General features: G+C 47.6%; 1 protein-coding gene and 1 non-coding gene across 3 annotated transcripts; one reads left to right on the forward strand and one right to left on the reverse strand.

Annotated features, from left to right (window-relative positions):
* Positions 1-2,105: 2,105 nt before the first annotated feature.
* On the forward strand, positions 2,106-2,231 carry LOC125399070 (U6atac minor spliceosomal RNA). Its single transcript, XR_007231598.1, has one exon. It is a non-coding gene; the product is annotated as a U6atac minor spliceosomal RNA (small nuclear RNA).
* A 7,317-nt stretch (positions 2,232-9,548) lies between these two features.
* Positions 9,549-27,282, reverse strand: Wdr5 (WD repeat domain 5). Of its 2 annotated transcripts, none has more exons than XM_048431845.3 (14): positions 27,147-27,282; positions 23,655-23,827; positions 22,883-22,991; positions 22,342-22,415; positions 21,755-21,844; positions 21,502-21,591; positions 21,259-21,342; positions 18,805-18,860; positions 16,292-16,338; positions 13,724-13,799; positions 12,851-12,884; positions 12,453-12,527; positions 11,995-12,082; positions 9,549-11,105 (listed from the first exon to the last, which is right to left on the reverse strand). In XM_048431845.3, exons 2-14 carry the CDS (start codon positions 23,733-23,735, stop codon positions 11,005-11,007), a joined length of 1,005 nt encoding a protein of 334 aa, XP_048287802.1. In that variant the 5' UTR covers positions 23,736-23,827; positions 27,147-27,282; the 3' UTR covers positions 9,549-11,004. The 2 variants fall into 2 exon arrangements, with proteins under 2 accessions (XP_048287802.1, XP_087755948.1); XM_087899822.1 differs by having other exon boundaries at positions 23,655-23,813; positions 27,147-27,255.

A 27,282-nucleotide genomic window follows, 5' to 3' on the forward strand; every position in this document is an offset into this window, starting at 1 on the left:
ATGTATAAAGAGGAAAAAAAGATTTGTCATGGCAAGGATATCTGATGTGGGATTCCCCTCTGTATGCTGTGAATACCATTGGTTAATAAAGAAACTGTCTTGGGCCTGCGCAGTGAGTAGAGATGGGCAGTGAAAACTAAGATGAATTATGGGAGACCGAAGGTGAAGGCAGAGAGAAGTCATGTAGCCCCACCAGAGCCAGACAGAACTTTACCCAGTAAGCCATTGCCACGTGGCAATACACAGATTAATAGAAACTGGTTAAATAAATATGCAAGAGTTAGCCAATAAGAAGCTAGAGCTAATTGGCCAAGCAGTGATTTAAATAATACAATTTTTGTGTGATTATTTCGGTTCTGGGCTGCTGGGACGAACAAGCGGCCCTCTCCAACAGACCTCAGACCTTGCTCAGCAAGCACCTTGGGCCTGAATTTGATCCCAGGGATCCACATGATAGAACAGATTCTGAAAAGCTGTTCCCAGACCTCTATAGGTGTGCCATGGCACATAAACACACATGCATGCATACGCACCAAGTAAATGTCTTTGGTTTTGTTTTGTTTTTAAAGCTAGAGTCCAGGTCTGGTATTCCTATGAAGCCAGATGCCCCTTCTTCCTACCATGCCCAATAAACTTAAAAACCCACAAGGTGGAGAGAGCCTTACTGGTGCCAAACCAAACCTGCCAATTCATTCTTCCAGCTCCAAGCAACGCCTAAACCTCCTGTTGCCTGGCAAATTTACCCAAAATCATGCAAAATGTGACTCCCACCTCAGGTCCCAGATGACTCAGGTTCAGCCCCCACCTCGAGGAAGTTGACCCAGTCTCCTCCCAGACCCTGGGCCATGCAGGGTGACCTGCTCTTTCCTTCTATCTGTGATCAGTTTTCCATCTGTAATCAACAAGCTTCTTCTCAGTTGAGAAACAACCGAATAACACCAGACCGTGGGGCATGGTGTGGTGGTGCAGACCTTTAATCCCAGCACTGGGGAGGCAGAGGCAGAGGAATCTCTGAGTTCAAGGCCAGCCTGGGCTATGTAGAGATCCTCTCTAAATAAATAAAGCTAGCTTTACAGATGCAATATATACACCGGCCCCTCCTTCAATACCTAGCTGAACATACCTGGCACAATTTCGATTCTTCCAGTACCGGGACATGAACCTGCCTTAACAAATCAATCCTGTTTGTTTCTAGACTAGGCTAGCCCTAGTCCTCCGATCTGCGCGACGTGCCCAGCTAACTGCTGAAGGATGTAACAAACAAGCCCATCTAGAAACACACACGGCCCGAAAACCACAAAGTAGACACAGCAGATACATACAGCAGGGTCCTTCACTGTGTACATATGTGCACACATGTGCACTAGACCATGCGTTTGTAAAAATGTGCATGACACTCGTGCTCGTGTAGACATGCCTGTCCCTGTATAGACACGTGAACATTCGCACCACGATGTTTTTACAAAAGAGAGTTGGTGCAACCGGGCTGTCTGGCTCGATGGATTCTTCTATGGAAGGAACTTAATCAAGGACCGCTGGGCACGAGCACAAGAGCAGGGAATGCCACCAAGGCGTATGGTAACACAAGTGAACACGCAGACAGTCGTCACTACGCATGCGCGGATAGTGATGGTGGAAGTGGAGGCGGGGGAACCGCGGAGCATGCGCAGACACGGTGCATGGCTTCCCCGCCGCCTAAGCACCCACTGCCCGGGGTCCGGAAATCCGTGGAGAATCATCCGACGGTCGTCCTCTGATTCGTTTCGACCACTTCCACTTCCCGCCGTCGGCGAGCGTGTCGCCTTGGATGTGTGCTAGCCTTGTTTTGTTTCCGGGGGAATCTGTTTTTCTGAAGAACGCTAACAACTTCCGGTGTTCCCTTCGGTCTTTGATTGGCTAATTTTATGAATTAATTAAAGCGTGGACGAAATAAAATGGATATTTTTCCTATAATTTGAATAAAAGCTTAAATTATCAATTACCTGAAAAAAATTTAGACTCACTTTTTAGTAACACGTCTTCGTGGACTATAAATTAAACTCACCATTATCGTAAAGTGTCCTATTTATTGGCCTTTAAATACTCTGTATGCAAGAGACAGAGCTGTGTTGTATGAAAGGAGAGAAGGTTAGCACTCCCCTTGACAAGGATGGAAGAGGCCCTTGGGCCTAACAACACGCATACGGTTAAGGCATTGCCACCTACTTCGTGGCATCTAACCACTGTTTTTTTTTGGGTGTGTGTGTGGTTTTTCGAGACAGACTTTCTCTGTGTAGTTTTGGAGCCTGTCCTGGAACTAGCTCTTGTAGACCGGGCTTTTTTTTTTTTTTAAATGTATGTATGTGCAAGATTAGAAGCTCAAGGCTACAGAAGACGTAGTTTCGTATGTCCTACAGTCTTGCTCGAAATTTCTATTCTGATCACGATCCCTGGCTCTCGGAACCGTGTATCTGTGCCCCGAGGCACCTGGCACTGGTGCAGACCACTTCTAAGAGGCGGTTTCAGTCTGAAACTCTAGGCTGCCGGCAGGTTCGGTAACTCAGCTTGCCATCTACGATTTTTGTTCATTTTTGCATCTCAGTTTGCTCATCACCTTCAGATATTGGAGCTTTCCTGAGAGATTTTTGTTGTTGTTGTTGTTGTTGTTGTTGTTATTTTGGTTTGGCTTGGTTTTTGTTTTGTTTTTTAATTTTTGGTTTTTTGTTTGTTTTTTGAGACAGGGTTTCTGTGTCCTGGAACTTGCTCTGTAGACCAGGCTGGCCTCGAACTCACAGAAATCCACCTGCCTCTGCCTCCTAAGTGCTGGAATTGAAAGCCTTCAGAATCACAGCCTGGCTCCTGATAGAATTCTGGCACTTCCCATTAGCTCAGGCACACTGTCTCAATGGATGGACCAACCCTTTGTGGTCCTGACTTCCTTGCTCATATTCTCCCGCCTTCTGCTCTTCAACTGGACCTTGGGAGCTCAGTCCAGTGCTACCATGTGGGTCTCTGTCTCTATCTCCACCTGTCGCCAGACGAAGGTTCTATGGTGATATTCAAGATAGTCATCAGTCTATGGAACAAGGCCGGTTCAGGCACCCTCTCCTGCACTGCCCAGGGTCCTAGCTGGATTTGTGATCCTATTCTATTTGGATGCATACTTTCCTAAGCTTGGATGAAGTGGGGAGGGCCTTGGACTTCCCACAGAACAGGGTACCCTGCCCTCTCTTAGGACTGGAGGGGGAGCGGGAAAGGGTGAGTGCAGGAGCAGGAGGAAAGTGGGAGAAGAGGAGGAAGTGGAAATTTTGAATGGTATTATTTATAAAGGAATAAAAAACAATTAGAAAAAAAAAGAATTCTTGCACTTAATGCTCAAACAGTAAATAGACCCCAAGTCCTGCTCCAGGCACAGGCTCTCCCAGAGCGGGTTGTACAGAAGGTGGTATCCACAATGGATTCCTTACGTTGACTGTGGCATCTAACTTGTACCTTCTGTGTATTTAGTAACCGTATGTACATGAATATGTGTATACTGCAGCCTGTGCTGAAGTGCACACCCGTCTGTGTATGTATGTTCTACATACGGCATGTGCTCACGTGAACAAATGCGCGCTTATGATGTGTACACACAGCACAAAGTTTTAAAGTATTAAGACAACTGAAAAACTGAGATCACATACTTGTTTGGATCTCAAAAGCAAATTTGAGAAAGACCTATGACATTACAAAAACAGGGACAGGGGGCAACATACTGCTCTCTCCACTCCACACAGTTGAAAGCTTCTACGATATTCACGTTTTGTTTCTGCTAGGCAGGGTCACATGTAGCCCAGGCTGATCTTGAACTCACTGTGGTACTGCGGGTGGTCGTCGCCTCCTGACCCTCCTACCTCCAGCTCCCAAGTGCTGGGATTACAGGTTTAATACCACTGCACTCCAGTGGTTAAGTTTTTGGTTTCTTTGTGCGTGTGTGGGGGGGGGGGGTTGGAAGCCAGTGCTTATCAAGATAAGAATACAACTGAACTCAGTGCACACTCCTCTCTCTCTCTCTCTCTCTCTCTCTCTCTCTCTCTCTCTCTCTCTCTCTCTCTCTCCTCCAAACTGGCCTTGAACTTTACAGCCCTCCTGCCCCATAACTGGAGTAGCAACTATAGCCCTGCACCACACCTGCCCCTTGCTCTGTTTCTAATAGACAGACTTCAAAGATGTCTATTTCTCAAGATGCGAGCTGTAGAGCATCATTACTTTGAAATTAACTCACAGAGATCCGCCTGTCTCTGCCTCCCGAGAGCTGGGATTAAAGGCCTGTGCCACCACCACCCGGCTCTTGATTTCAGTTTTTATAGGTGATCACAGTTAAAAAAATGCATGACTCTCAGAAGAGACTTTAAAACATTGGGCAGCTCTCCTCAGCAGGCAGCCCATGCTCTGACATCTCCAGCATCTTGGGTTATGAGTCGATGCAGGCCTCAATCTCACAGCTTCACACAGACCTCTCTACTAGACCTCCATTCAGGGACACCCCTGACACATGCCTGTCTTCACGACTTTAATTCATAGCTCCTTTCTTCTGTCCTTAACTCTCCACCCAGAACTGCATGGCCGAAGCTGCCAAGTTCTGCTGCTTGCTGGGGATGGAACATGGCCCCTTTGCGTAATGCAACATGCCTGCACTATAGCGCTATGTGCTACAGTACGGTTTGTGAGCTGGGCCAGGGCCTGGAGATTTACACACACACACACACACACACACACACACACACACACACACACACGGGGGGGGGGGGGAAGGTCATCCTTGAAACAAAAAAACGAATGCCAACTTGAATCAAAAATGCCAACTTTATTGTGTTCCAGGGCAGCTTATATAGGGTCTTCTTAACTTTGCAGGAAATTCCGAGTCTGGGGGTTCACAGTCCCCAACACTCTTGTTTAAGTACATCTTCAATCTTCACCAGCTTTCTGTTTACCTTTACTGCCTAAATTTGGCTGTCCTTGAATTTTTTTTTAATTTATTTATTATGTATACAAGAAGGAGGCACCAGACCCCATTGCAGATGGTTGTGAGCCACCATGTGGTTGCTGGGAATTGAACTGAGGACCTTTGGAAGAGCAGGCAATGCTCTTAACCACTGAGCCATCTCTCCAGCCCCCTGAACTTGATCTTTAGACCAGCCTCTGCCTTCCCAGGACTGGCATTAAAGCTGTGCCCCACCACACCAGGCACCAAGCTTTTCTTTAGTTGGAAACTTAGCTGGGTGAGATCTTGCTCTGAGGTCACTACTCCCTTTTTTCCATTTCTTAATCCGTTTATCTTCTTGAACACAGGAATTAGCTCCAGTTCAATTCTTGGTGCTCTTTTTCTCCTTGCTACAAGTCTCAACATTATACGGCAACCGCTCAGCCATCTTTTCACCAGTGACTCATCAGAACCAAGAGATCTTATAAAGGCTACACAAAAAGCAAAGCTTTTTGGCGTTATTGCTTTGTGAATAACGTGGCTGTCCTTTGCTGTAGATTTTCACTGTAGCTAACTCCCTTTCTGTTACATATTTGGGGATTAGTTCCTTAGTTCACAACAGTTTCCCCTGCCAGGCCTTGTACCTCTCTCCTAGGTAAGCACAGAGATCTGCCTTCCTGCACTTATCTTGATCAGCAGGCATTTGGCCAATGGTTAGGGTCCAGGCATAGAGCATCACATTTAAGATAGTCACAGATCTCCAAGGGCATAGAATTACTGCCTGCCCAAGCTGCTTTTCTGGTTTTACCCCACCACCAGTAACAGCGTACAAAACTGATCATCTAAAGGCTTGGGTCCCTTTGTTTCTACCGCCTAGAGCAAAACTCCAGACCTAGGCCCATAGAAACTATAGTGTCTGGTGTATGTGCTATCTTATCAAGAGCCATCAGGTTTTCGTTGACTGTTCTGTAGGTTGCTTGGTTACCTGATTCTATGTATGGTGGGAGAAAAGAAGTGGTGTGCTACTTTAAAATATAAGCCAAGCCTTAGTCATAATTTTACAGAAAATAAACCTTTTTTTTTTTCAAGACAGGGTTTCTCTGTAGCTTTGGATCCTGTTCTGGAACTAGCTCTTGCAGACCAGACTGGCCCCCAACTCATAGAAATCTGCCTGCCTCTGTCTCCAGAGTGCTGAGATTAAAGGTGTGCGACACCATCACCTTTTAGCTCTTTATCTACCACCTAATAATGTAACATAGCTCACTCACCGTCCCCTCTAGAATTCCCTGATGATTTAGTTCCTTTCTTAACTAACTTTCTCCACTGAGGAGTTACTGGACGTGTACTAGCCACTCCCAGGGATCTGTGTGTGTGTGTGTGTGTGTGTGTGTGTGTGTGTGTGTGTGTGTGAAAACATTTATTTGATTTTCTATGGGGCAAAAGAATTCTGGCCCTGGAACCTGCTAGGGCTATGGAATTGCTGATTTTAAAGGTATATAGGACTGGGGACATTTGTAATGGGTAGAACTAGGGAGAACAAGAAACAATGAGAAATGATGCATTGAAGAGAGAAGAATAAAGAAACATGGACAGACAGAGCCTGTTGTGAGTAGATTTCTTAGTTCTCAGAGTTTACCCTCAGATTTTCAGCTCCTTTAGCTCATCCTGGTGTCTTTCATGGAAGCCTGAACAGAAGTCCTAAAGTCTAGAACTAAAGGCTCCCATAATCCCCTCAAATGCTTTTTGTGATCTACCCTGCTCAGCTTGCTCCTTTTCTTTTCTTTTTTTTTTTTTTAATTTTTTTTATTGATTTTTTTTTATCTTTATTTTTTTATGTGCATTGGTGTGAAGGTGTCATATCCCCTGGAACTGGATTTTCAGACAGTTGTGAGCTGCCATGTGGGTGCTGGGAATTGAACCCGGGTCCTCTGGAAGAGCAGTCAGTGCTCTTAACCGCTGAGCCATTTCTCCAGCCCATTTTTTTTTTTTAAACTCTATTCTTTTTTGTTTGGTTTGGTTTGTTTTTTATTTATTTATTTATTTATTATGAATACAATATTCTGTCAGTGTGTATGCCTGCAGGCCAGAAGAGGGCACCAGATCCCATTACAGATGGTTGTGAGCCACCATGTGGTTGCTGGGAATTGAACTCAGGACCTTTGGAAGAGCAGGCAATGCTCTTAACCTCTGAGCCATCTCTCCAGCCCAGCTTGCTCCTTTTCATCATAAATCTTTCATTACAGCTACCACTAATGTCCACACAACAGAGTCTATCTATACTAGAATGTTTCGATATTTCTTCAGCCAACAGAATTAATCCAAAACTCTTCACTTTAGCCTCAGACAGACTCTTTGAACAAGGGCAAATGCAGCGACTGTCATCACCAAAATATCGATCTCTAGGCAACACACTAAAATTCTTTTCCCCTGAAAAATGCTGAGTGAGCCCCTAACAGTTCGAATAACTCTTAACACCTCTGTCTTCCATGCTCCTACTAGGATGGTTATTAAAGCATTCCACTGCTTTCATGACCCAAAGTACCAAATTCCTCCAAATACATGGTCAGGCCTAACTGCTCATCATGAGCTGGGTGTTACCAGACCCTCCAAGTCGTAAAGTAGAATATAAACAGCCACAATCCACTATCAAATGGAAGTAGCACATATGTGATTGGGCCTGAGCAGGACCTGAAGGCACTAGCAGGCTACATGAAGAAGCTGCCCAAATGCCTATGGTTTGGAGTCCTGCTCTGCAGCCGAGCATGCACCTGTAGTCTTACAGGGTGTTGTTCCCTATGATCAGTTGACTGAGGAAGAGAAGACCAGGGCCTGGTTTATTGATGGTTCTGCACACTATGCAGGCCCCACCCAGGACAACCCTGACAGATACCGGTGAAGGGAAATCTTCACAGTGGGGAGAGCTTTGGGCAGTACACATGGTCATACAGTTGGCTCGAAAGGAGAGATAACCAGATGTATGACTGTTCACTGTAGCCGGTGGATTGGCTGGATGGTCAGGGACTTGAAAAGAGTAAAACTGGAAAGAAAGATATCTGGGGAAGAGGTATGTAGAAATCTGTGGAGATACTTGTGTTCCACATAAGTGTTTATCAAAAGATGACTTCAGCTGAGGAGTTCAATAATTAAATAGATAGGGTGACCTGTTCTGTAGACAGTCAGCCTCTTTCCCCAGCCATTCCTGTCACTTGAGCAAAGTGTCCATGGTGGCAGAGATTTGGGCTATGCATGGGCTCAACAACATGGACCAAGGCTGACCTAGCTACAACTGCTGTTGAGGGCCAGATGTGCCAGCAGCAGACGTCAACATTGAACACCAGTTATGGCAACATTCCACAGGGTCACCAGCCAGCAACCTGATGGCAGGTTGACTACATTGGACCACTTCCTCCATGGATAGGACAACTCTTTGTCCTTACTGTAAAAGATACTTATTCTGTTATGGACTTGTCTTTCCTGCATGTAATGCTTCTGCCAAATCCACCATCCGTGAAGTTACAGAACGTCTGATCTACTGATGTTATTCCACACAGAATTGCTTCTGACCAGGGAACTCACTTCACAGCCACAACCATGCTCCCCACCATCCTAAAGCAGCTGGCCAGACGAAAGACAGAATGGCCTTTTAAAGGCACAGTCACAACACCAATCAATCAGGTGGCAGCAGCATGGAGGGCTGGGCTGGGCTGGGATTCTCCAGAAGATAGTATATGTTCTGAATCAGCGTCCAATATACGATGCTTTCTTTTTACAGCCAGGAACCAGCGGTCCAGGGGCCAAGGAGTGGAAGGGGGAATAGCTCCACTGTCACCTCTAGTGACCCACAGGAAGGGTTTTGCTTTTTGTTCCCAAAACCCTAAATTCTACTGACCTAGAAGTTTTGGTTCTGGGGTGGGTGGGGGTGCTCTTGCCAGGAGCCACAACAAACCTTCCATTGAACTGGAAGTTTAGCCTTGCCCCTAGTCACTTTGAACTTCTAATGCCCTTAAACTAACAGGCTGAGAAAGGAACAGCAACATTAGGAGAGATCCAGATTACCACGAGGAAACTGGACTCCCTCTCCACAACAGAGCTATGAAGGATTGACTGTCTGGGGTGCAGGAGATCTTTTAGGTCTCCTTTTAATTTTAGTCTCCTGGTGCTGTGTCCTGTGATCAAAATTAATGGGAAGCTACAACAGCCTAATCCATGCAGCATGACTTAGAGCACAAAACTCCTCAGAAATGAACGTAATGGGTCACTCTTGCAGGAAAGACCTGCTGATGTGGGATTCCCCTCTGTATGCTGTCAATGTTTCATTACCATTGGTTAATGAAGAAGCTGCTTTGGGCCTGTAGCAGCACAGAATAGAGCAAGGCAAGAATTCCAAGCAGAGATAGAGGAGAAAAAAAGGTGGAGTCAGACACCATGTATAGCTACCAAAAGAGAAAGACCCCAGCCGCTAGCCAGGACCTTACCAGTAGGCCACAGCCTCATGGCAATTCACAGATTAACAGAAATGGGTTATATGTCTTCTGACCTCCAACATACAAGAACACATCTATGTATACAAGATGAATCTTTAGAAAAAAAGTTATATGGGACAAAATTACAAGACATGAAAACCTTTATTTTCAAAAAGAGAATGTATTTTTACATAAATCTACAACAGAGTTCAACTGTAGAAAAAATAAACTATACTTGGGGATACTGCGCTCAGCATGGCAAGCAAGCTCCCTCCCTTAGGAGGAAGCTGCACACCAGGTCACAGCTGGAGGACCTTAAAACCCCTCCAGAAACCCCACAGCAACATGCCCTCAATGCTGACCAGAACCCAGGCACATCTATCCAACAGATGCCAGGGGCTTCAGAACCCACGTCAGCAGCCACAGACCAGGCTGACCTGGCTCCATAGCAGGCTGCGGTAGCCACAGCAAACCCAGAACCTCTCTGCAGCCTGTGCCTGTGTCCATCAGCCAGACTCATCTATCTGGACCAGAAATATCCATAGAACCTCTGCACTGTTCCATGTCAGGCCACTCTGGGTATGGTCAGAAGTTATAAAACTACTGTGCAGCTAGCTCTGAGTCTGGCCATCACCTCTTCCCAGTCCTGGTCATACAAAAGCCAGGACAGAGGATCCATTTGGGGCAGGGACTAAGAGAGGCTGGTAGTTTAGAAGCCAAGGCAGGAGGCTGTACCTGCTGGGATAAGTACCACATTGAACCCCTCCCTCCTACACAGATGACTCTGAGCTGCAAGCAGAATGGAGAGGACCAGGAAGTCTGTCCGAGAGTTCCACTCTTTCTCAACTGAGGGTCCTCTTATAAAAACAGTCAGTGCCCACAGCAGCAATTAGGAAAGAGGCACAGCAAGGATCCATCTTCCCAGAGACCTTTCCAACTCCTGCCCTAAAAGCCAGGTATGGATGGGATGAGCTCCCATCCCGTCAGAACTCAGGGTCACAGAGGGTTCAAACCTACCTTTTATTACAGTGTGTAGCTTACTGAGTGACACCAGAAAGACAAGGGGACACTGTGCAACCATTGAGAGGTCAGTGTTGACCTATGAACTCCAAAAATACAAAGGAACTTGACACAGATACAACTTAGAACCTTTCTGTTTCCAGAAATTCCTGGAAACACATTGGGTACTATTACAGGCAGGGAACATGAACAAGCAGGCCAAGGCTGGAGGTAGGGAGCGGGAGTGGGGCTGTAGGTCCTGCTCCAGTGTGTGCACTGGACAATACAATACCAAAAAGATACAGAAAAATTATTGGGAAAAACAACCCATGATGAGTTGAACTCACTCTTGTAATAAAAAATTAAAAATTTGCGGCCTGAGCACAGAACAGACCATGAACTAACTCCCTAGGCAGGGACAGAATTGGCAAGAAATGTCACAGTGGCTATCAAGACTCGGTAGTGTGCACTCCCCTGACCCGACATCTTCAGAGAGGAGGCGCACCAGGCCTGTCGCCCCAGCCTGGCCCCACACCTCTGCCCCCCATGCGTTTCTTGCCAATCCGGGTGGCTTCCTGAAGTCTCTTGTGGAGCCAGGACTTAGCAGTCACTCTTCCACAGTTTGATGGTTTTGTCATTCTCTAATGCTGCCGAGGCAATGATGTTCTCTGTCGGATGACAAGCCGTGGAAATCACAACATCTGAAAGAGTCAGGTGAGTGTCAGAATGTCAGAAATAGTACTAAGCACCAGTCTTCGTCTGTTGGGTGTAGGGAACTTGGTAGGTGTCCAGCAGGGTCCTCATACCCTATGTCTACAGGGTCTCCACACTGGTCTCAGGGCTGACTACTCCCACTGCCTCCTACCACCCAACACAACTTGGTATCTGGTTGCTCCCCCTAAGCAAGAAGTAACCATACACCTGGGCTGGGCTGAGATACTGGCATTAATGAGATAGCACATGCGGTTCACTAACTCTGCCTGTTCCCTGGGTGCTCAGGAACCACAGCAAATGTAACCAACTCACTCCCAGCTGAAGGCAACTGCTCTGTCAGAAAGAGAGCATCCGCTCCTCAAAGCTGCAAAGGCGCACGATATCCTTGCCCTCACACAGGAAGTGGCAGGCAGGAACAACTAGAACGAGGTTAACCCATAGCTACACCTCAGAATCAGGTGCTGGCCTCACTCAAGGCTAAGCTCTGCTTGGGAAATGGAAACCAGCATCTCTGAAAGAGGCTAGAACCTCCAGGAAATGCAGCTCATCATGTATGTTAGACACTTTCCATTTTCACTTTTGGGTCCCAGATGCATGGTCTCCAATGAGGAAAACAAGCTATACTCCCAGGAGGCCTGGGTCTTAGTCAACATCTATAAACAGCTGGGCCCAGAACCCCATACAAGAGCCCTTGATGCCACTTCCAAGACAGTCACATGCTATGTCAGGCCTCAGGGCTGGGATGGCAGGCAGAACAGAGTAGCAACGCCTGCCTGTGTGCCCCTAAATCCTAGAGACAACCAAGCAATTGGAGAACTCAGCAGCTCCCCTGGGTGGCTTCACCCCCGTGTGGTCCATTCCCAAAGGACTGCCCACCTGTGTGACCTTGCAACTTCTGCACAATCTCCTTGGTCTGCAGGTTCCAGATATACACCAGGTTATCTTCAGAACCAGACACGATCCACTGCAGCAGCACAGCAGGCAGTCAGTGAGAACAGGCAAGACACCGGGAAGTTATGTACTGACTAGGTGGTAGCAACAGACAAGCTGCCTGGCACCACTCTGATCCCTTGTCCCCCCAACTTGGGGACATGTCAAATGCCTCCCATGCCACACATACCCCCCCACACCCCCATGAGTTTCTATCCAGTCACCACCTGCTCTTAGATCTTCAACCAGATTCAAGTGTAAGACACCATAGTTCCACGCAGAAGGACATGTATGGGTTTATTCTCCAGCCTCAGGGAAGCTTCCCAAAGACATGAAGCCACCTGCGATGGGTGGCCTCTCAGGAGAGAGCCTGCAGGGTGATGGCAGCTCAGTGGAAGACTCACCTTCCCACCTGTCACGGAAAAGTTGGCAAATATGCAGTACTTCTCGTTTTTGTGGCCAGTGTAGGTCTTCAAGCACTGAAAAGGTGGGTGTGCATTGTTAGCACCTGTGTTTCTCTTTCATTACAGGATTCCAAATTCTGGGCAAACACATCCAACCACTGCCTAAATATACTCTGAATACTCTAGATACATACAAGAGAGTCCATAGACTCAAACTTTGACCTGCAGGCTAGCCATTCATAAAACACGTCTTTAAAGGGAGTTATACCAAACTTGTTTATCAAAAGATGGCTCTTAGTCTCTCCTGCTTCAACTCCTGGGTCTGCTGCACTACCCCTCAACCTGTTACCTGGGGCTGGCATGCAGATGGCCAGGCCAGCTGCGTGCCTGAAGCTCACCTTCCCCTTGCTGTAGTCCCAGAGCTTCAGCGTGCTGAAAGAGAGAGAGTAGGAGTGAGGGGCAGCCTATCTTTGGCCATGCCCCACCTCTGATACCATCATTTCTCAACAACCACGGGTATCAGGATAGAGGACCCTTCAGCCCATCAGGTTCAGTCACTTCATGGCACAGAAGAGTAAACATAAGGACCCTAGTACTTGTAGTTCAGAGACAGACTAAAGAAAAGACGTTGCTAGCTGTTCTTCCCAAAACCAGTGGTTAGCCACAAGTAGAATGTTGAATATGCAGGCTCCAGAACCATCCAGAACAAACTTCAAGGGAAGCATCTTCTGCTGGTCCTTGGGACAAAAGTTCTTGCCGACCATGGGGAGAAGTGGTAGGCTAACCAGGACAATGCCAATCAGGCAGCTCTCAAGAGGGGTGACCAGGTATGGTTCCTTTAAGACCTTATACAGTGTGCCAGCTTAAATGAGCACCTAGAAGGGGGTCAGCATGTGTGACAGTGAGACTCTGCTGTACACATGAAGGTGCTCAGAGACTGAGAACTGGCATGTGTGAAGTCATGGGCTCCAGTCCTGTACCGAAACCAAAAGTCAAGGAGCTCAGAGGCCCATGAAGGTCTTCAGAGGTCACCTATCCTACCTCACCTCTGTGGAGGAAATCTTTGGCCTGCCTTACAGGAACAGCCTAGGCCTCAAATCCTTCACATGCTAGAATTAGCTGGGGTGGACAGCCAGCCTTTCCTCAGCCCCTCAGCCCACTGTCCAGGGCTAAGCTCTAATGCACAAACGTAAGACACCTCAACTAAGCTATGGGAAGACGGCAACAGAACAGGAGAGTAACCCTCCAATGAAGGCTGTCAAAACACTCACTTGTCCAAAGTCGCAGCCAGGATATATTTGCCATTTGGAGAGAATTTCACGAAGGACACTGGAGGATTGTCATCATCTAAGCAGAACAAAGGTAAGTTGACTCTTGGCAGAGTAGGGAGGCAGGACAGCTCCCTGTCACCCATGCAGGACATCTGTGTAAGGCCCCTGCCACCTGTACTGTCACCATTACCCTCTAACAGCCTGATATTCTATCTCCCAACACCTTCCTTGATCATTCTAAGTCTTCACCCCAGTGCCCTGCCAATACGAGGCTTCACCACTTGTGAAAGGAGGCCCAAAGCTCCCCAGCAGAGCTGAACAACTGACGCCCCTGGAGAAAGCTGCCTGGCCTAGGATAGTCCTACAGACACATTCCCGTTCTGTACGATCAGCATTTGGAGAGGGGTGCGGGTGGGCTGCTGCACTGCTGAAAGTCCTCGAGAAACTGCTCACATAAAGCTGCTTTTCAGAGCACAGTGATACCATATCCTCCTCCAGAGTGGACCCTAGGGCATCTGCCCTCACCTGGGTGGGAAGGGTGTGTCTTGGAGTGGGTCTGCCTGGCCAGCCAAGGAAGCCTACCAAGTCTACCAGACCCTAAGGTGCATACAAAGACTGGTGCATCCTGACACACACATTACCACTGGGGATTCGCGGGGGACTTTGTTCCTTGGGACTGATCACAAACACTGAAAGGGACACAAGAGAGTGAGGCCAGTTGAGGTCACATAAGGCCAATAATTCAGTCTCAGTTGACATGGAACAGTATCTGTGCTCCTTACCGAGGTCACCTCTAAAACAGATCCCTGGAGAAACATCACTGACCTGTTTTGAGCAAGCCCTAATCATAATCTTAATTTCTAGCCAAGTGGTGGTGGTACAAGAATTTAATTCCACCATTGAAAGGCAGAGGCAGGAGGATCTCTTTGTTTCGAGGCCAGCCTGGTCTACAGAGTAAGTTCCAGGAATATGTTAAAAAAAAAAATGTTTTGAAATGACAACCCCCTCCCAAACTCCCCAAAGAAAAGAATCAGTTGCTAAACCTGAAGAGACATGGGGAAAAAAAACAGACTTTGGGCCAAATAGGCCTGCCTCCCTCATTCTAGGGCTTACTGACTCCCTCAGTCTGGGGCTTATTGCCCATTGCCTGCCCAAATTTAAATCCTGGACCTGCACTTGGTTGTCTCCAGGTGACCAAAGTTTAGCCAACAACTGATATAAAACAAAGCATTCCACAAATTTCAAAACCCCGGCTGTCAAGACATAGGGAACTGCTTAGTCTTACTACAACTTGATACTCATAGGAGACCTGCCCCTTCCTGGGTGGATGGAAGAGGAGGGGATTGGGGGTTTAGGGTGGGGAAGAAGGGAGAGGGTGGCGGGGTGAACGGAGGAGCTGTAGTTGAGACATAAAATAAATTAAAACAAACAAGCCCCAGGGCTGGTGAGATGGCCCGTGCACTTACTGCACAGACCTGACAACTTAAAGAGTTCAGAACCCACAATAGAAAAGATCTAACTCCTGAAAGCTGTCCTCTAACCTCTACACGTGTGCCATGACACATACAGAAACACACATGTTGCATATGTGTACTGGAGGGGTTGGTTTGTGGGCACACAATGTTTTAAAAAAAAAACACACACCAGAATTTTCTGGCATTAGCATTGCACACCTTTAACCTCAGCACTCCAGAAACAGGTGGATCTCTATGAATTCACGACCAGCTGGGACTACAAAGGAAGCTCCAGACCAGCCAGAGCTACACAGTTGAGATCCTGTCACACACACACAATAAACAAAAACATAGCACCACCCCATAAAACCAAAGAGAATTTGACTGTCCCCTAGACAACGGCTGAACTTAAGTGAGCACAGTAACTCTAGTATTCCCCACCCCATGGCAACCTCTTTGAGCTGCCAACAATGGCTGCACCTAAACTGGATGTGTACCTGCCTACTGCACGTCATTCCAACAGCGCAGTACAGCGACAGCCCCTGGCCACACTAGTTTCTCTAACAGCCCCAGGGAGGTAGCAACTCACCACAACAGCTATCAACCCACAAAAAATATCCTGCCAAACCTTCACATTGCTAACCAAAAGATCTGAACTCCAGCAGGGGCAAGTAACACCCTTCCGATACCCTACGCGTGAAGTCAGATCTGTCCTGCTTCTGACACTCTGCCCCGCGACTGCAGTACCCCAGTGAGTATGTATCCCTAACTTCAGGAAAGGGGCCAGGGGCAGGCTGAGGCTGATACACATGGTGGAGAGTGCAGGGCCCCAATACCTACAGAGGACACTATTCTACAAAGTTAAGCACTCCAAGGACCTCATGAGCATGAGAGGTTGGGGGGGGGGTTACCACAGGCAGCTTTATTAGTCAGGAAGGAGGGCAGGGTGGACACCATGAGTCCTCCAGAGGAGGAGGCCAGGACAGAAGAAAGGTGACTTCTTGAAAACAGACACTCCTGTGAGGACCACTAGGACAGGGCGGGTCGGCGGAAGCTGCCCCTACCCACATCCGCCCACCTCCACAACCCCTATCAGGCAGACCAAAGCACTCACCGATGAGCGTCTTCAGGCACTGGCCAGAGGCAGTGTCCCAGATGCGGCTGTCAAGCAAGAACATAGGTGAGACGCAGATTGCGTGAGTGCTGTCACCAGTCCCACTGAGCTCTGGGAAGGCACTTCTCCCAGTTTCTGTATCACCAGAGCTTTAACAATTACTCTGTCTCTAGAGACTGAGTGAAAACTACGTATGCACACACAGGCGGGCTCCACTGTTGCAGACTCTTTAGTTTCTGTTTTTAAATTTGTTTTTACTTGTGAGTGCCTGCATTTGAGTCCCAGGGCTACAAAATGGGACCGTCTCTATTAAACTAATTAATTTTAAGGTCCCAGGACCCCAAGAGTACTCATTAATCACTTCCTCCGGCTCTTTAGGGTGGCCACCTCCAGCACACATCTCCAGAGTCCACTTAGGAAAGGAGGGGTCAAGTACAGTGCACCGGTAGTACTCGGTCCTCTCTGGGCTCAGACACCCACTTCCTACTGTTTACCTTGCTCGTCTTTACTTGTCAGTCATAAATTTTACCTATCAAACATGCCTTACATACTGGTTCCTATTTCTGTCTTCCTTCCTGACAGAGTCTCAGCATAAAGCCCTGGCTGTCTTCAAATTATAAACTGTGCCAGCTTCTGTCCCCAGAGTGCTGGGATGAAGGTATGCTTTATCTCCTTTAACTTCCCAAGGTCCTTCCTGCCAGCTTCTTCAATAAACTGCTTCTAAATTTTTGGAAAATTCCTTAAACCCAAGTCTACACATGGTCTGAAACCTATCCCAGGTTCTAGGTCAATGTCTAAGCACTACAGGGTGGTCAACATACGTGGGTGCTAGGAGGGCAGGACACTTGGGGGTGCAGGGGCTCTGTGCCCCTAGACTTCTCTCTAGCATCTCTGCTACCTGATGTTATTCTGTGTGGCAAACAGAAGAATGGTCTCAAGTGGATTCTGGCTTTTACTGGTGACAAGTTCAGAGTCCCAGGAGGCCGGGAGGCCGGAGTGTCTTTGTGCTATAACACACCCAGGTAACCACAGCCCCAAATGCTATAACCACCTGGGCAGAATCAGGTGCACCATACCAGACAAGAGCCAGGGTTCAGGTAGTCATTTCCCATCAGCATAGCCAGTCCCATGATGAAGCTGTGTGCTGGTTGCAGACTGGCGTCTGGGGATCCAGCCAACCCACTCTCACAGACCTGTGGTTCTCCTGTTACCATTTCCCCAACCTCCCGTGTACTGGACTCATTCTGGAAAATTCAAGTTTCTAGTGCAACTTCTATCTGAGGTCTCTTGGGGTCACTCTGCCTATAACAGTGACAGCACAGTACACAGACTGGCAGAACTGAAACAAGCTTTAAGGGCTTTCTTTTGAGAGAACTATCTTTTTGGTAAAGTTTGTGCCACCCCCAACGCAAAAGAAAATGTTTAGTTCACATCACTCTATATATGCCCAGTAAACAAACAATATTGCCAAGGGGCTTCACTAAGTCCCAGCCTGGCCTGTTCAGTCAACGTGGCAAAGTTCCAACTAAGCAACTGCAAGGCACCTGCAGCACCACAAAAAAAAAAAAAAAAAAAAAAAAAAAAAAAAAAAAAAAAAAAAGTAAAACTTTAAGTCACCTTCTGCTATGTTTAGATTTTACTCTCTGCCTTTGGTAATAGCACTGCTTGGGGCACAGAAGTCTCTAGTTCCTTTGGTTCACTCCAGGCCACTCTTCCCTGTCCTATCCTTCAAATCAGTTCTTGGGATTTTGCTGCAGAGATTTCAGTTACCTCCCCTGCTCAAATACTTCATTTTAGGTATCTCTAATTTTAGATTTATTTAAATGCATCCAAGGTCTTTTTAGCCTCAAAGTCATAGTGAGGTCCGCAGCGAGCCCATCACGCCTGCCATACACCAACACTGTGCTTCATTCACCAGCATGGCTCACCTCATTCTCTATCAGCCTCTATTCCTGCTCAACACAGAACACCAACAGTGATGATCTCCTAGCACTGTACTCTCAAGTCTGCCTCCTGTGCCCTACACTTTCCCTTGTCTCTCAAAGGACCCTAAAGCATGTCTACCTAGTAGTGAGATGACAATGGCATGCACTGTTGGAAGCTCTGCAGACCATGCCCCTGGCTTCTCTCTTCCACAATGGGATCTGATTGACTCACCTGCCCAGAATTTATGGGCTCTGTGGACAGGGCCACTGCACTCAGCATAAGGATTCAGCCCCTTTACTATCTTTCTACAACTTTGAAAGGGCACTCACACACCCAGGGGTAGGAAAAGAGCTCTCAGTTCTCAACCTTGTCCTGGGTGGTCGCCTCTCAGTCATCACCTCCACCACCTCCTTTTAGAGCTTTTAACCCCCTGGACTCTGTAACACATGTCTGCAATGACCTGCAACCAAGAGGGGCACAGGCTTCTAAAAGGTGAGGCACATGTCCCTTCTTTATGCTATGCCGGAGCTAGAACAGCAGCACAACAGGCCATACACATTTGTTCACTAATGAAGATGCTCACTTACCAGAGGCCATCATAGCTACTGGATACGATCAATGATCCATCGCGGTTAAAATGAACCTACAAATGAGAGGAAAAGCAGCTGACTTCCTAATCAGTAGCATGTGACTCTGGATCCCAACAACATCCTACCCACAGAACTTACCACACACCTTCCCTTTGGGCACCCAACAAGGCCAATACAAGGAGGGGGAGGTGACAGGACAGACCTTTTCCCACTAGCAAAAAGCAAGACTTTGAAGAAGTCAGTATCTTGGAGTAGTCCCCAGGTGCTGTGGTACTCACTCACTAAGCCTGAGTCCTGATACCCAGATCACTGCCACTCCAGATGCTCAGTGGGACAGACCAGCCATGAGACTCAGACCGCTACAGGACCTTATGTAACAGCAGTTGACTCTGAATTCACTATGTAGCTGTAACTTTATCCCTTAATCTTCCTGCTTCTGCCAAAGTGCTGGGATTACAGGTGTACATCACTGTGCCTGTACTTATGTCAAATTGGTGACAAACCCAAAGACTGGTGTAGGTTGGGCAAACACTACTAACTGGCCTACATCTCCAAAATTTCTACAACTTTCACAGAGTCTTCCGCAGGTATGGCTGAAGACTAAGCTTTTTACTGATGAACTCTCAATGCCTGGTATGGTGACATGCTTCCTACGTTCTAGGCTCACAGGCATGCAGAAAAATAAGCAACCTTTAGATTCCAGGGACTCTTGCCATCGTGGACCTGACAGACCAAGCTGGACTCTACAGAACTGGAATCTCAGAGGTCACTTTCTACTGCTGGAAGTACATGCCAGATTCCAAACAGCCACTCAACCATGACTGTGAGCTACTTAGTCCTCCTTCCTTAATTCAAGATAACCCAACTACCCACACTCATCCCTCTCTTTAATACCCCAAACAAATTCGCATCAGGACATTATGGGGTAAGGAGTTGAAATGGGGACCTGAATTCCATGCAGCTAATGTGCATGTAGCACCTTGGAGAAGAAAATTAGCAAGTCCACATGGTACCCAGACCCGCCTTGGACCAATTAACAGGACTCTCTGCTAGGGGTGAGACACAGCAAATATTAGAAGGTATGGCCTTCCTTATTGTCACTGGGGGTGGGTTTTGAGGTTTCAAATGCTTGAGCCAAGCCCAGTGTCATTCTCTTCTAACTGCCTGTCTATCCAGATAAAGAGTTCTCTGCTTCTTCTCCAGCACCAACTCTGCCTGCATGGTGCCATACTTCCTGCCTTGATGACAAACTTCTGAACTGTCATCCAGACCCAATTCGATGGTTTCCTTAGAAGAGATGAGTTGGGCAAGGCGGTGCTGCACACCTTTAATCCCAGCACTTAGGCAAAAGCAGGCAGATCTCTTTGAGTTTGAGGCCAGCCTGGTCTACAAGAGTTAGTTTCAGGACAACTAGGGCTGTTACATGAAGGAACCCTGTGTGGAAACCCCTACTCACAAAAGAGTTGTATTGGTCATGGTGCCTCTTTACAGCAATAGGCACAGAGGCTGATGGACCTCTATTGAGTCCAAAGCCAGTCTGGTCTACACAGTGAGTTCTATAGCCAAGAGCTACATAGAGAAACTGTGTCAAAAACAAAAAAACAAAAGTGAAAAAAATTTTGCTCCCATACTGGCTATTTTTCTGTCAACTTGACACAACCTAGAGGCAGAGAAGGGGAGCCTCAAATGAGGAAATGCTTCCGTAACACTGAGCTGCAGGCACAAGAAGTCTGTATAGGGCATTTTCTTAGTGACTGATGAGAGAGGACCTAGACCATTGTGGTACCAATGGTACCATTCCTAGGCTTGTGGTCCTGGGCTCTTTAAGAAAGCAGGCTGACCAAGATATGAAAAGCAAGTCAGTAAGCAACACTCACTCTTCTGTGGCCTCTGCATCAGCTCCTGACACCAGATCCCAGCCTGCTTGAGTCCCTGTCCTAACTTCCTTCAGTTGAGAGTGCAAGTCAATTAAACCCTTTCTTCCCAACCTGCTTTTGGTCATGGTGTTTCACTATAGCAATAGTAACTCAAACTTACACACTCCCAGGTTGTTTTGTCACTGGGTTTTATCCCTGTAATAGAAACCCTAAGATGCTACCATACTCACTAATTAAAGCTACTCAAAATTCTCTTGACTTAGCCTGGCGGTGTTTGCGCATGCCTTTAATCCCAGCACTTGAAGGCAGAAGCAGGAGGATCTGTAAATTCAAGGCCAGTCTACACTACAAAGTGAGTTCCAGGACAGTCAGGGCTGTTACACAAAGAAAACCCCTGGTCATCTACCTCCCAACCCACCAAGTTCCCCATGATGCTCCCCACTGTACCCCACCCACCTACTGCAGCTCACAGAGCCAGAAAATGTCTTGGCCTCTGGTCATCTGAATGCTGCATGTGAGTAAATAAGTTCACCCCATGGAGAGGAACTGCTAAGTAGATGCTAGGAGGACTTACGGCTGAGACTGGGTCCGAATGGGCAGGCAAAGTCTTGAGACACTTCCCTGTCTTCACATCCCATATCCTCACACTTTCATCAAACTAAAGATGAGATAGGACATTAAAGTCACTCTAGGAACAGAGGAGCAGCAACAGTGTAGTCCCTAAGACTCAAACCCTGTCCTCACCCTGAATACCAATATGTAACACTGGATACATCACCCGCCCCCTTGTCCCCCCAGGAGAGACCCACGCACTTACAGACCCTGAGACGATGAGGTTGGACTGGGGGTTGAAGTTGCAGCAGAAGACATAGTTACTGTGGCCCTTCAGGGTCTTCAGACACTTTCCCTAGAATGGAGCACACCAAGCTCAAGGATTCGCAGGGGCTATATTTTCCCCAGATACAATTTTTAGACTTCTGGTACAACTGAAGACCTCCCCAAGACCAACCATGCACACACCCAACTCATCTCAACTACAGGTACTCCCTGGGAAGACCAGTGTCACTTACAGAACTCACGTCCCATATTTTCAGAGTTTTATCATCAGAGGCAGACACGAGGAGGTTAGAATCTGACGACCAGGCTACATCAGATATTCCCTTAGGAGGAAAAAAACAGTTGGTTACCACCTTATGGATCAAAATCCAAACGATCAGTAAAAGATCAGCATTACCTATTTATGAACCATGCCCTCAGGAAATCTTCTAGCCAGCCAGCATTAGTATAAGACACCTGACCTAGGACAAAAGGTCACTACTCTCGGCTCTGCCAGGCTTCCTAGACTGATTCACCTGTGGAGGCTTAAAGTGTTTGCACTAAAAATATATGTCAGTCAGGTGTGGCAATGCAAGTCTGATTCTTAGGCAGGATGACTGGAGTTCCAGACCAGCCTGAACTGCATAAAACCCTGCACCCATCAGCCTCAAAGACAGGCCTGACAAGCCGAGTGGTGGTGGTGCACACCTGCAATCCCTCTCAGGTCAGGACATCCAGGTCTCCCTCCAAGTTCAAGGTCAGCCTGATTTACAAAATGTCAGAACAGACAAGGCAACCAGTCATCTGGCTCAAGAACCAGTACACCTCACAGGAAACCTACCAGCTTGTGACCAGATATGGTTTTCTCAAACTTGCCGTCATATGCTCCCCATATTTTAATGAGTTTATCAGCAGCTGAAAAGAAATGTAAAGAAGCTGGAGTTAGAAAAGGTTGTGACAGCTGGGCGGTGGCAGCGCACGCCTTTAATCCCACCACTCGGGAGGCAGAAGCAGGATCTCTCTCTGAGTTCAAGGCCAGTCTGGCCTACAAGAGCTAATTCCAGAATAGGCTCCAAAGCTACAGAGAAGCTGTGTCTCCAATAAAATAACAAAAAAAAAAAAAAAAAAAAAAAAAAAAAGAAAAGAAAGAAAGAAAAGGCTGTGACCATTCCCATTTCCCCTAAAATAGAGGGCCTAGGTCACTCAGTGAAGTAAGGGTGCACAGAGAGCCACTCCACCTTACCCCCCTCCCACCACTGCTGGTATGGTGAGTGGCAATGGCATATGAATAGGCTGAATGCTAACAAATCTGCAGGAGCAGAAAGAAGTAACAGTCAATGCCCCCCTACCACCAAACCCCTTCCTCACTGAAGGATACTCACATGAACTTGCCAGCCACTCCCCATTGGGGCTGAACTTCACAGAGGACACAGCTTTTGTGTGGCCAGCCAAGGTGAACTTCAGAGCATAATTTGGCTTAACAGGTGTGGGCTATGAGAGACAGTACAACTTAGCCGGAGGCAACTACCATCACCCAATCAACTCACTTGATGCCCAAAGCATAGTTTAGTATTAGCTGCTGTTCAAACTCACACAGAAGAACTGACTACAATCTTATCTGATGTCACCCTTCAAACTGTCAGTGTAAGCCTATCCTTCTCTACATAGTCCATACTACTTCCTTTGGAGTCCCCACCTCAACACACCAAGAATTTTTAATTTTTTAAAAATTAAAATTTTTTTAAATTTTTTTTTAAAAATTAAATTAAAATTTTTTTAAAAATTAAAAAATTAAAATTTTTTAAAAATTAAAGAATTTTTAATTTTTTGGTCAAGTGTGGTGGTACATGCCTTGAAATTAAATCCAGCACACAAAGGGAAGAGGGAGGCAGAAGCAAGCATATCTGTATGAGTTCAAACTAGCCTGGTGTGCATGTTGTGTTCCTCACCAGCCAGGCCTACAGGAAGACCCCACCTCAAAAACCAGCTGTACTTTTGTGTTTAACCCCACCCCCACCATCTTAGGTCTGAGAATCTGATGACACCCAGCACATGGCTCTATGTGACCACTGCTGTGTGGGCAGAAACTCACATGCCAGCACTCCACACACGGCACAGCCAGTGAGTCCTGCCAGTGGTCCCTGTGGGACATACCTTGCTTTGCGTGGCTGACGAGGAAGGGGTGGGCTGTGCTCTCGCAGTCTCTGTCTCTGGCTTCTTCTCCTCTGTGGCCATGGCTCTGCTCTAGAGCCCACCAGGCAGGACACCGTGAAGAGGAGTCACAGTGGAAGAGGCTGTCAGCTAAGGCGTACTCTACAGTAAGGGGCCTACAAATAAATCCTCTTTTTAGAAAGGTTATTGGGAGGGGACTGGATGAAGTTCCAGAGGACCTGAGTTTGTTTTTTTGTTTGTTTTGGTTTTGATTCTATAGGCTTAAAACCATCTCTAAGTCCAGTTCAGAGGACCTGACACCCTCTTTGGGCCTCTGTAGGGACTACATGCATGTGGTATGCAGATGTACATGCAAGCAAAATACAAAACATATACATAAATAAATTTGGCCAGGCACGGTGGCACATGCCTTTAATCTCAACATTTGGGATGAAGAGGCAGGTGGATCTCTGAGTTTGAGCCAGACTGACTATCACCCTACTCAAGGCTAAAGCTTCAGATGCTGTGTGACCTGACCTGCTCTTGACCCCTTTGTGAGCCTAAGGAAGACTTGACCCTCAAGAAGGCTTCCCCACTGCTGTACCCAGTGATGTCTGCAGGCACGTGAGCTTGCTTCAAAGTGCCTTAGACAGTTTTAAAAAGGCTGACAGAAACTAACAGGCCAAACTAACAAGAGGTGGCCCTTCTGTGCAGAAGTGTGGGAGCTTGTAAAACACACCTAAGGAGTCTGATCATGGAAACACAGGAGTATGAACCCAGTGGCCACCACCTCAGCAGTAGCTTCCTTTGACCTCACAGGTTGCAGGTGCAAAAGCTGCTTTCTAGAATGCTAAGAGCTCCAGGGCTCAGTGCACATTGCACTACAAGAGTTGCCAAGAGTAAACCAGAGTGGCTACTGCCCAGGTTTCCTCTGGAGGATCAGCAAGAGCAGCGTGAGACTGCAGACTAGACGCACGCTGCAGCACAGGGAAAAAAGTTACTCTGATCAGTTTGACAGCACCTGCCTGAAATGCGGGCCCCTGCAACAGTTAACAGCATCCAGCAAAATGTCCCATCACCTGAATACCACACACAAAACCACACCATGTAGCTGTGAAATGAACAGCAGCTCTCAAAGAAAAGCAGCTAAGACATGCTTGTAAACGTCACTGGAAGCATGACGTAAGTTCTAGCTTTGCAATTAAACCGGAAACCTCACACTTAGTAAGACTAAGGTAAATGCCCCCAACAAACAAACAAAAAAGCATGTCTGTCTCAAAGTCTTCAATCCTAGAGGAAGGGACAGTAACATCCACTACACAGGGCACTGGAGCAGCCAAGCTGTTTTACCTGGCAGTCAATTCCATCAAGATCGCAGACTGCTGTAGCTCAAGCCCAGGTGCAAGGATTAGAGGAGGGTAGGTCCCATAGGTCTCTCCAGGGAACAAAACTCTGGTGCCCAGGAAATACCAGCTGCTTGGTGGTTTTAGCTTTTGAGACAGGCCTTAGCTATGTACCCAATATAAAACACCTCCTGCCTTAGCCTCAGAGTACAGTTGGTATAACAGGCATATACCAACCACCAGACCTGACCTGGAACTTATTCTTAATGGAAATTTGGCCATACTATGGCCATAACCACCAATTTTTGTTGACCATAAAGGAGGCTGGAGAGATGGTTCAAGTGGTTAAAAGCAAACTACACCAACGAAAGGCTGGAGTCCTATCTTAGACTAAGACAGCCTCATTCACATAACTAACCCTGTTCACTGACGGTATAAGAAAATAAGCTCGGACGGTGATTGACAAAACCATACAACGCAGTCACTGGCTGCTCTTCCAAAGGTTCTGAGTTCAATTCCCAGCAACCACATGTTGGCTCACACCATGTATGAGACCTGATGCTCTCTTCAGGTCTGCAGGTATACAAGCAGATACCATATACCTGCAGACAGAACATTGTATACATAATAAATATTTTGAAAAAAAATGGTAGCAGGAGGAATTGAGGAGGCTGAAAACAACGAAAAAAGAAAGTTCCTTTCAAAGACTAGCGCATCTCCCTACTCCAGTGAAAGGACAGGGCAACAGTGTAGGGCAAGTCTCTGGGGTGGATAGGTCCTATGACCTTAGGAACAAGTGTGCCCTAGCACCATCACCACCACCCCCACTTTGGAACACCCTACGGACAGGATCTTTCTTCAGGATGCCAAACATCAACATATGAAAGCAGCAAGGCATTGGGGCACACCTGCCTGTAATCCCAGCACACTGGGAGGCAGAGGCAGGTAGATTTCTGTGAATAAAAGGCCAGCCTGGTATACAAGAGCTAGTTCCAGGATAGGCTCCAAAACTAGAGAAAAACAAAAACAAAACAAAACAAAAGAGTAAGACTGGGCGTGGTGGAGCATCCATTAGCCCACATTTGGGAGACCCGCAGGAAGATCAAGGCCAGCCTGGTCTACAAAACAACTGAGAGCTACACAGAAACACCCATGGGGTGGGAGGAGTTAGCTAGTCAGCCTCACAGCATTCAGGACACAAGAGGCTCAGGAGTTCAAAGCAGTTAAAAGTGAAGCCAGCATCTACAGGACCCTGCCTCAAAAGAAATCACCAATTTCCGATTCCAATGGGTGGAGTCCCAGACAGAGTCCAGGTGCGTTCAAGGTTTAAGCCTACAGGCCAGCAGGATAGGGGAAGGGCAGCTCTGAGAAGGAGGTGCTTTAGACAGGATACTCAGCAGGTGGTTTGGGGCTGGTGACCACTGCCCACAAGAAGGTGGTAAACTTGACAGTCACAGTCACAACTTTATACTAGAGTGAGCCACCACTCTCCCTCAAATCAAATGCAGATTCCCGGATGCCACCCAAGACACCGAGTGCACAAATATGGAGACAGAATATTTCAGTCACTGAGTGCACAAATATGGAGACAGAATATTTCAGTTACTCAGGTTAATTGCAGTTGGTCAACCCAACAAAGAGCTCCAACCCATTCTCTCTAGGTTCCTGGATACCTTGGTCCTAGTAGCCCCGGCTTCACACCACTGTATGCGCTCACCTGCCTAGTTGACCCCGACAATGCTTACAAATGCTTGACCAGAGAGAGGCCTAGCCTGGTAGAAACTTGAACTGGAACTCAGGTGAAGGTTGTGCTGGCAACACAAGAGAAGCGCCAAGTGGCCAAAGGAAACCTGGGTGATACTGGCTGGGTGCCCCCGATGAGACCGTGAACCCCACGCCCAGGGACGCCAGCCCGAGGTGGGCTTCGAGGACCTCGCACGACTAAGGTTCTGGGGGAGCGGCAGGGGGGTACCGTGGTGGGGTAGAGGCCCTGACGACCACAAGGGGCTGTGGGGTCGGGGCGCGGCCGCAGACGCGGCGCCGGGCCCGACCCGAGGCCCATGGAACACGTGCGGCGTAGTGGATCCCGGAGCCTGTGGTTCCTCGTGGCCGCCGCCCGCCTCGCGCCCACAGAGCCGGGTCACCCTCTTACCTGCCGGGGCCACGGCGACAGGGCCGGGCGCTCAAGCGTCGCGTCGACTCGCCCTGGGCGCGAGAGTAGACGAGCTCTTGTACTAGGCGGCAGCGGCGCGGTAGGCGGGAGGGAGTGCGCGTGCGCGAGGGGCGGG

This window comes from Myodes glareolus, chromosome 21 (assembly GCF_982192425.1).
Source record: "Myodes glareolus chromosome 21, mMyoGla1.1, whole genome shotgun sequence".
NCBI lineage: Eukaryota > Metazoa > Chordata > Mammalia > Rodentia > Cricetidae > Myodes > Myodes glareolus.

Bases quoted from the DNA above. Each gene is read 5' to 3' on its own strand.
- Wdr5 (XM_048431845.3), bottom strand. From the start codon at position 23,735: ATGGCCACAGAGGAGAAGAAGCCAGAGACAGAGACTGCGAGAGCACAG. The intron at 16,339-18,804 runs GTAAGTGAGCAT...CTTGCTTGACAG, and splicing joins AGTAGCTATGATGGCCTCTG to CCGCATCTGGGACACTGCCT. The intron at 12,083-12,452 runs GTGAGTCTTCCA...GTGCTGCTGCAG, and splicing joins TTTCCGTGACAGGTGGGAAG to TGGATCGTGTCTGGTTCTGA.